This window comes from Ixodes scapularis, unplaced genomic scaffold (assembly GCF_016920785.2).
Source record: "Ixodes scapularis isolate PalLabHiFi unplaced genomic scaffold, ASM1692078v2 PGA_scaffold11__112_contigs__length_91849675, whole genome shotgun sequence".
NCBI classification, from domain to species: Eukaryota; Metazoa; Arthropoda; class Arachnida; order Ixodida; family Ixodidae; genus Ixodes; species Ixodes scapularis.
In genome coordinates, this window is record NW_024609837.1 from 65,918,102 (window position 1) to 65,928,025 (window position 9,924).

The following is a 9,924-nucleotide window of genomic DNA, read 5'->3' on the forward strand; positions in this document are numbered from 1 at the left end:
GGGCCATCAAGAAAGTTTGATGGACCATCAAAAATTTCTGATGGTCTTTTCGATCGGGCTACTATTACTAAACCAATAATAAACAAAAAAGGCCCTGTGAATTGCGTTTTGACGCTGCTTGACAGCTCCTAGTAGCTCGTAGCGTTGGCTGCGTGTAAATTTAAAGTGAAACGAAATATTATAAAAGGTTCTAAAACCAAACCGCTTGCTTTTTCAATGTCTTATCAAATTGGTAAGAAGGCTTGTCTTGTAGCTTTTATTGTAGTCTATTTTGTTCTTGCTATACTCTTTCATAAATTTATATCTACCAATAAAGCTCTGCCAGCTCAGCGTTCGCTACAACGTAAACAGGCGTAATGATAGACAGTAGAAACACGACAGAGAAACATTAAATTCTGCTCGTGGAATGCACTGCGCAAACTTGAGAGCTACAGGCCTAGAGGGTATCCGAGACCCACTTAAATAAGCTATCAACTAGAGCATCGCCACTCCCTTCCAAGATTGGCTTGTGGTCGCCGCCATTTTGTTTCCGAGTGCAAAGCGAGCGCAATCGGCCAAAGGTTACGGTGCGAAAATGCGGCTTCCCGATCTCTATACGGAGCGAAAGTTCATCTGCTTCTTTAGCAGGGGTCGTGGTGACGTCAGAACGCCGAGCTCTGATTAGCTCTGATTGGCTCTGATTGAAGGATAGTGGGTAGACCTCAAAGCAAGCTGACTTGAGGTCCACCCACTCTCCTTTCAACGACAGCCAATCAGAGCGCGGAGCTCTGACGTCACCACATCACTTACAAAAGAAGAGATGAACTTGCGCTCCGTATAGATACGGCGTCAGGAAACTCAAGCGATATCATTTTACTCTGTCGTGGACTGTTCCAACATTTCTGGAGGACGAAAAACACTACCTGCAATTTCAGATAACCGGCAACAATGATCTTAAGCAACAAGATGGCTGAAGTGTGCTTACTTTGAAGTAACGTTGTTGTGAAGCGTAGCTTACCAAGTGGTTCCAGAAGACATTTGGTCAGCTAGCTACAAGGAGGTGTAGTAACTTATCACTCTCCAACCATATAACGTTACTATTCGATTTTTTCTGAACATCAATTATATCTGTGAAGCATAAACTATTCGGGACACCTTTAATATGAAAGGATTTAATCGAATATAGAAGAGTCATGTTGACAATAGGGTGAATATGCAGGCACTATAGGCCGTATTTCTCGCCTTGAGACTGCACCCGGTGTATAATCCGCCAATTAAATTTCGGATACAAACAAACAAAAAACAACTTTAGTAGACATTTCTTATCCGTTCCGTAGTCGGCAGTCGGACTGTGCACGACAAAACTCTAACGTACGATATTTTGACTTGCGGAAAAACCAGGAAAACCTAAGTCTTTTGGTGCAAACTCTGGTGCTCTTCCGTAGGTTTCTCGAGGTCTTTAAGTTTTTCCCACCAACTTCCACGTCCTTCGTGATCCGTTGGAAAATACCAGTGACGCTCGCATTTCTGTGATCCCGCGATTTTCGTACACGCTTTGCCCTCTTCATCACGCCCTTGACAACAAGGTCGTAGCCCTGAATTTTCGGCTACACCCACAAAGGTCAATACGCGGCATAGATCACATATTTCGTTTCTTCCTAAAGGCCCAATCACACAGGAACGTTTGCTCGGGTTTTCTTACGTTACGTTTAAGTCGCCGGAACATGAGTGCCCCGAATGTCGCTTGCAAGCCTACTCCTTGAAGTGGTTACCAGGCTTCCTGCGAAGCACACATGTCTCGGTGACTCTCGCCGTAACCCGACGTAAGTTAAGTCTGAGCCCAGTCGAAGTCTGGAACCCATACAAAGACCGACACACATGTTAGAAGTGGAGGTCATTCGAAATTCATCGCTCTTGATAATTTGTTTAGCGGATAATTGTGCTATTAGCGCGTAGCGTAGGCTACACTTAAGGTGAAACTCGGTCTTAAGGTGAAACGAAGAATACGCGCGTAGGAGTACTGCGTTATATTTTGTCTGAAACTCGTTCTTACATACAATGTGAACAGCGCGCGCACATAATGTGGGCGAACCCGAGATTGTCATCGACAGCGCGCTGGCGTATGCGTCAGGGCCGAAGTAACGCTAGAAAACTAGAAATTATTTACCGAGATGAAGCCTTATTCGTTTGATTCGCAAGGAAGAGTGTCATTGAGCTTCGTTGCTCTATGCGTGCACACATAATTCGTCTACGCAAAGAAAACATAATCACTTGGTAACGTTTCGTTATAATCAGTAGCTTCCAGATTGCAAAATCCCCCTGCCCTTCAAGTTAAAAAAAAAATACACAAAGAAACAAGGGAACAAAGTCCAACTGCACGTAGTCAAGTAAAAAAATTAAAAAAAAGTACTAGCGTCATATGGGAGGCACGCATTTCTATTGTGGCCATTATGAACGTTATTACTTCTATTATTCCTTTATTATAACGATTTTTTTCCCCTTCGCCCAGCGTGAGCAAACATAATAACGCTCGGATTCGAAGAATGAAAACGGACTACGACCCCCGAACCCCAACCATACTACTAACCTAATAAAAAACACACACACAAAAAAAGACAGCTAGGGAGAGGGATGATGGGTGTCCCCATCTGGCGGCATAAAGGTCCAACAGGAGACGGGCCGAACTCGTGAGCGGCACGCGTCGTGGGTATCCAGTTTCGCGGTCGCGGTGCGAAGGGCGAACCTCCCTCGGTCGTATATTCCGAAATCGAACATTTGGCCAAGGTATCGGCTTTCAGGCTGTCTTTTTTTCGGGGAAGACGGCTTGTGCAATCAGGGTCTACAACAGTCCTCCTGCGTCGTATCTTTCCTTCAAATTGGGCAGAATTGGATATTTTTTTTATTTGTGGGGAGTAAGTGTCAGATGGACAGGGCTTGCGAGAACATGGTCGAATATGCGTACCTTGTTTGTCAGAGGTTCGTGGCCCTGCAGTGGTTGTATAATTTATATTTCTTTAAATTGCTTTAAAGAGATTTTGCATTCATTTCTAGCATATTTTCAACAGCTGTAATTTTCGCCTCTTAGCAAATTCAATATCGTCCTTGTTTTGTTTTTTTTGTTTTGTTTTTTAATGCATGAAAGGATTTTTAGCGGAATACCCTCGCCGCAGATTTGTGTTGGTCGGTTTATCTGTCCATTCAGAACTTTTTCCACTAAATATTCCGAAAATAGAATTGCTATATGAAAATACACCTAGTCAGGTCGCATCAGACGTCATAGGTCACGCGGATAGGGTTTTCTTTTCACACTCAATCAGTGACAAACTTTTCGTGAGGTGACCTGATATCACATGACATGACGCCGTGAAATCGGGAGACACCACAACGACGTAGTGACGTCACGTAGCGAGACCACGTCGTGTGACGTCGGTCCCGTAAGATTACGTGATAGCAGGTCCTTTGACGTCAATTAATAAACGGCATTTTCTCCTCTACTCCCTGAAACGATGATTTAATATATTTTCAATAAATTGAATCGATCGCTTCTTAGGCTCTGCATTCCATGTATTATAATACTTTAAAACGAAAGTCGCTGGCAATTTTTATAATACCAAAAAATAACTAGATATTTTTTGCAAATAAAACAACAACACTTGAGTAATAAGTTTGCAGCGAAACTGATATCTAAGCTTCTAATAAGGATCAGAAAAAGAGGAGACCGGGTTAAGTTTAAGTAAGTCGACTCAGTTGACTAAAAGATAAATATAATATGCCATGCCTTTTAGGTTCCTTCTCGCTGCGGGTGCCGTTCCCAGCGGAACTATACTTTTTAAAGAAAGCTGTAGAGTTTCATGTTGTGGTGAAAGAAACAGGCAGGAGACGGACGTTCCAAAACAACGTTCTATTTCAGTGGTGTCTCGGCAGGAACTGCTCTTCGTGAGCGCGTGAGCGCGTGAGCGTATAGCTAGCGCGCGCGTCTCTTTTTCTCTTTTTTGCTGTGTCGAGACTGGACTCGCTTGTCGGTGCGTCCAGTCCCTACAGATATGCCCCCCCTTAGAGAGGAGGTAGGACGAACGATCAAAGCACAGAAACATTCGAGTGCCAACGAAGTTGGCTTTTCTCTGTCGTCTGGTCGATGTCACGTAGCGCTATTCCCTGCACATGCTCTTGCTCAATATGTGCCGGCTTTAGTCTCTCCAATGCAACGGTGTCATTCTTGCCGTTGACACGCAGGACAAACGTGTCGCTTCTCTTTTCGACCACTGGAAAAGGTCCGATGTAATGTGGGCGCAGTGGCTTCTTTTGCGATTGTCGTACGAAAACATGAGTGGCGTCTTGGAGGTCCTGGGTCACGTAGGGAGACTTTGAAGTTCCTTGCCGTGTAGGCACCGGTCGCAAATTGATAAAAATTTGCTTGAGTTGTTCTACATAGTCCAACTGCCTTTGTTGTTGAGGCAGTTCCACTTCAAAAAAATCTGATGGCAAGCGAAGTGCAGTGCCGTACACCAGCTCGGCGGTGGAGCATCCGATGTCCGCCTTCAAGGCTGTCCGGATTCCAAGAAGCACAAGGGGGAGATGACGAACCCAATCCGAGGGACCACCCTGAGCTGCAAGGGCCGATTTCAAATGTCGATGAAATCGTTCTACCATCCCGTTGGACTGTGGGTGGTAGGCAGTCGTTCTCAAGCGGTTGGTTCCGAGCAATCGAGTGAGCTCGGCAAAGAGTGCCGACTCGAATTGTCGACCCCTGTCGGTGACAATCTCTGAGGGGCAGCCAAACCGGGATACCCACGTAACGATAAACGCCTCAGCGACAGTGGCGGCGGTGATATCGGGCAGTGGGGTTGCTTCTGGCCATCGTGTGAATCTGTCGACACACGTTAGGATGTAGCGCTGTCCCTGAGAAATCGGTAGGGGTCCTACTAGGTCCAGATGGATCTTGTTGAAACGGCTGTCAGGCTGTAGGAATTGTCGACTTGGTGGCACCGGATGCCGCTGTACTTTCGCGCACTGGCATGCGATGCAGGAACGCACCCAATCACGAACGTCGGATTTTATCCGGGGCCAAACGTAGCGGTCGCACAGGAGCTTCTGGGATGCTCGTATACCCGGGTGCGACAAGCAGTGAATCGCTTCGAAAAGCTGTCGTCGCAGTTCACGTGGTACAAAAGGCCTAGGCGTTCCCGTTGACAGGTCGCAGATCACGGTGGTGCCTTCTGGAAAGCTTACATCCCGCAGTTGCAGTGACGTGGATGAACTGCGCAGGGCTTGCAATTCTTCGTCGGTGGTCTGTAGACGAGCCAGCAACTCCAAGTCTACAGCAGAACAGGCTGGGGTGTTCACGGCGTCGATCCGGCTGAGGACATCAGCGGGGACGTTGTCAACTCCTTTAACGTGCCGAATGTCCGTTGTGAATTCGGCCAAGAAGGCTAGCTGGCGAATCTCACGTGGTGTGTAATGAGAGCCGGCATTGCTGATGGCGTAAGTTAGGGGCTTGTGGTCAGTCCATATGGTAAATGGCCGTCCCTCGACGAAATGTCGAAAGTGTCGTACAGCCAAGTAGGCAGCCAAGAGTTCACGTCCGAAAACGCTGTAGCGCGTTTGCGCTGGCTTGAGCTTCTTAGAAAAGAAACCAATCGGCCGCCACTCTCCGTCGACTTTTTGTTGTAGCACCGCTCCTACGGCTGTGGCAGATGCGTCGGTCATCAGCGATGTTGGGGCATCATGCTTAGGATGTACTAGCATTGTTGCTTCTGCCAGTAAGTTCTTTACCTCGCCGAAAGCGCGTTCCGCATCTTCGTTCCAAATAAGGGACGACTTTTTTCGCTCTTGTTTTGTTAGAAGGACCTCAAGATGTTCGAGCAGTTTGGCGCAGTTCGGAACGAAACGTCGGTAAAAATTGACCAAACCGAGAAACTGGCGAAGTTTGGTGGTGGAAGTCGGCCTCGGGAAATCTTTGATGGCCTGTACCTTTGATGGCAATGGACGGATGCCCGAGGAGTCAAGCCGATGACCAAGAAATTCCAATTCCGGAACTCCGAACACACTTTTCGCGGCGTTGATGACAATGCCGTGGCTGCGCAGTCGTTCGAAGAGGAGGTCTAAGTGGGTCGTGTGCTCTTCCGGTGACTTGCTGGCTATGAGCAAATCGTCTACGTACGCGAAGACAAAAGGTAATCCTCGTGTGACAGCGTCGATGAACCGTTGGAATGACTGAGCCGCATTTCTGAGGCCAAAGGGCATGCGGAGAAATTCAAAAAGTCCAAACGGTGTCGTGATCGCTGTTTTCGGGATATCTTCTTCGGCCACGGGAATTTGGTGGTAGGCCCGCGTCAGATCGATTTTGGAGAAGACCTTCGCGCCTTGTAGGTTCACCGTAAAATCCTGGATGTTAGGTAGAGGATACCTGTCCGGTACAGTGTTCTTATTTAGGGCACGATAATCGCCACACGGCCGCCAGTCTCCATTTTTCTTCGACACCATGTGTAATGGAGACGCCCAGCTGCTAGACGAGGGTCGGATGATGCCAATGTCCAACATGTGTTCAAACTCTTGGCGAGCATCGCGGAGTTTCTCTGGGGCTAGACGGCGGGGACGACAGTAAACAGGTGGTCCTGTCGTCACGATGTGGTGTTGCACGTCGTGCGAGACGGGTTTGCTCCAATCAGGTGACTGAGTAAGGCTCGGAAACTTACTCAGCGAAGTCTTGAACGCTCCTTCCGGGATCGTGCAGGCAGAGGTGTAGACTGAATTGTCGTCCGTTGCGATACCATGGATGGAAAGTCGCGTGGTGGAGTCTATCAGTCGCCTGCTTCTAACATCCACGAGGAGTTTGTAGTGGTTGAGAAAGTCCGCGCCGAGAATTCCTTGACTGACGTCGGCCACCAGGAAGATCCACCGGAAAACCCGCCGGAGGCCGAGGTTAAGGGTGATCGACCGTTCTCGGTAGACTGGGATGGCGCTGTTGTTCACTGCGCGCAGAAAATAGATCGGTGTCAAGGAACGGTCGGCACGCGTTGCTGGAACTGCGCTGATCTCGGCTCCGGTGTCAACGAGGTACCGGTTCTTGGTGGCTCGGTCACACACGTAGAAAAGGCGACTTTCGTCGGGGCCCTGACCACTCGTCGCCTCTAGAGGTCGGCCGGCCTGTTTCCCTGCCATGAGCAGGGGCGAAGGCAATGCCGGGCGTTGGCACCGAAGCGGCGGTGGTAGTAGCAGACCCCGGCAGGGATCGGTGATCGCGTGTTTTCGCCGCGTGTCCGACGAGATGTCGATTCGCCGCGTGCCCGACGAGACGTCGAACGTCTTCGATGTGACTCACGAGGGTGCGGGGTGCGGCCTCGTGTAGCTGCGACGACGATCTCCTCCAAACGTTGGCAAAGCTGCTCGATGTTGGCCTGGGGAGGCTGGCTGTTAGCGGCCGATCCAGAGTCCAGAGCTGTTGGTTGCTGTGGAGCCACGGTAACATTGGCGACGGATGGAGTGGTCACCTCCATCACGGCGTCGGCCAGCGCGGCAAGTCCGGTGAGGTCCAACGTTGTTGCTGTTGCCAAAACCATCTGGACATTGGAAGGTAGCCTTTGCAAGAACAGCTCGCGGAGGAATACGTCGTCCAGATTGTTAGAGCGCTCTCCAAGAAGCTGGGTCATGCGTCGCAGCAACTGGCTTGGCCGCCGATCCCCGAGCTCTTCCGCCGAGAGAAGCTGCTGCACGCGGGAGCGTTCCGAAATCTCGGTGCGCTGGAGCAGAGCATTCTTCAGTTGGTCATACGGTGTTGCTGGAGAGGGATTTGCCAGAACGTCGTAGACTTCGTCGGCTGCAGCTGGTGAAAGAGCCGAGACGACGTGGTGGTACTTCCGACCTTGTGTGGTGACCCCAGCGAGGTGGAATTGTGATTCCGCTTGCAGGAACCAAACTCGCGGATTGCGGTCCCAGTATGGTGGAAGGCGGACTGCGGCTGCTGCAACAGTGACTGGCGGCGGGTCCGAAGGCTCTCCTTGCTGCATTTCACCCGTTCTAGTTGGCGATCACGTCCGGGTCACCAAATGTGGTGAAAGAAACAGGCAGGAGACGGACGTTCCAAAACAACGTTCTATTTCAGTGGTGTCTCGGCAGGAACTGCTCTTCGTGAGCGCGTGAGCGCGTGAGCGTATAGCTAGCGCGCGCGTCTCTTTTTCTCTTTTTTGCTGTGTCGAGACTGGACTCGCTTGTCGGTGCGTCCAGTCCCTACAATGTAAAAAAACGAGTTAGAGGAGAGTTCTAGCGTGCTTTTGCCTGTGAATTCGCATATCACAAGTATTTGAACTGAATGTATCAATAGACGCGATAAAAACCGAGAACCAAACTGCTGGGTGTGATGTCATACACAGAAGTTTCAACTGCCTTGCTTGCGCCGGTTGTGAAGGAACGAGTGCAGTTCGTTTTGACTGCTTGGGTAAGGCTTGCGGAAGGCACGGAAATCTTGAGATCTCCGTATAATACGTCATGTTTCCCTCCTCGCACCGAACGTTCCAGCAAGAAAGGGCTTCAACGCTGGTTTGAACGCGATACTGTGGTTTCTTAGCGCAACCATCTAAAATATAATAGCGATATTCGTGGTCCTGCATGCCAAATGAAGACTGACGAGTTAAGTGTAATTTCTCGAAAACAAACCAGTTTGACTCGCCCATTAATATCTGCGGCATTAAAGTAATAGAACAATTACGACAGAAACTATACAAAGTCTGACGCGCAATCAAGAAAATAATGCTGAAGATTAACTAAGGAAGTGTTCCCACATCCTGAAAATTTGAATCCTTTAGGGTAACTCAAAACGCCAGTTCTTGACAAGTATAATTAGATGAACGAAGAATAATATCTGAGTACCGCCTATCTAGTGAAATGAGCAGCGAAAAGAAATATTTGCGTATGGTATCAAAGCAGAGAGTATAGGGGAATCAACGGGAACATATAAAGGATGAATAGAAAGAAGTGGGATTTTATATGTCGCACATCGTGAGGTGAATGTTGATTGTAATGCAATTAATGCAATGGTGCAAGCGAGCTGGACAAAATTAACGATAATCCCGCCATGCAAAGGTGCACCAATCTCCCAGCTGTGTTTGGAGATTTGTGATTTTTCCTTCCTCCTTGTTCCCTTCCTCAAGGTATCATTATCGTTATTCTTGTCCAGGTCGCTCGTACCTTTGCATTGTTTCCGTTATCATCACAACCCTTAAATGCAGGCCGTTCATCCTCGATGGTGTTAGACTGGTGGCGACTGTTAAAACCCGTTTGCCATACAGAAGTCTAACTCCTAGTTATCTCCTTTGGTGGAGCGCTCTACTGGAAATGGAGAGGTACCTGATTCGATACCAGGACAAGGCGTGTTTTTTTCAGTCGTTCGGAACTTTGCGCTTGACCTTTGCCCTCCTTGTTCCCCTTCCCCGAATAATATTATCGTTGTGAATGGTTGATTGTTCCTTAAGCTGCGTCCAAAACACTTCGTGGCTTTGATTGTGTACGTATTATACACATCTAAAGTGGAACACAGAGCATGTGTGTTGTTTTTGGAAATGTCTTCATTGAATTTCTATGCTAGGACCCAGTACTGAGCGTCAAGTGATCCCCAGAAAGATTATAGGTTGAGGGAAAGGTAAAAAGAAAATTGGCGAGGAGTAGTTTACGTGTGACTTTGAAAACCGGTGGTTCCAACAAAGTCGAGAAGCGAAGACAACGACGAAAAGAGAACTTCGGGAATGATAAAATCTAACGTACGAAAGAAAACTAGAATAAAACAAATCCTACAGAAGTCACCAAGATGCAGCAGACCTTGTTTATGTTACGCCAGGTTTCTCATGTACACCGGAGATAGCAGTCACCATCCTAAGACAGGCCACTCCCGCTGTCTAAACATCATTTCAACACATTTCAGCTGACCCTGGAAATGTTACGAGTAGAGCAAAA

The 9,924-nt window shown here is 48.3% G+C and overlaps 1 protein-coding gene across 1 annotated transcript; it reads right to left on the bottom strand.

Annotated features, from left to right (window-relative positions):
* Positions 1–6,822: 6,822 nt before the first annotated feature.
* Positions 6,823–7,985, bottom strand: LOC115313269. Its single transcript, XM_029972215.3, has one exon. The coding sequence runs from the start codon at positions 7,983–7,985 to the stop codon at positions 7,110–7,112; it is 876 nt and encodes a 291-aa protein (XP_029828075.3). The 3' UTR covers positions 6,823–7,109.
* Between the last annotated feature and the right edge of the window lie 1,939 nt (positions 7,986–9,924).

Bases quoted from the DNA above. Each gene is read 5' to 3' on its own strand.
- LOC115313269 (XM_029972215.3), bottom strand. From the start codon at position 7,985: ATGCAGCAAGGAGAGCCTTCGGACCCGCCGCCAGTCACTGTTGCAGCA.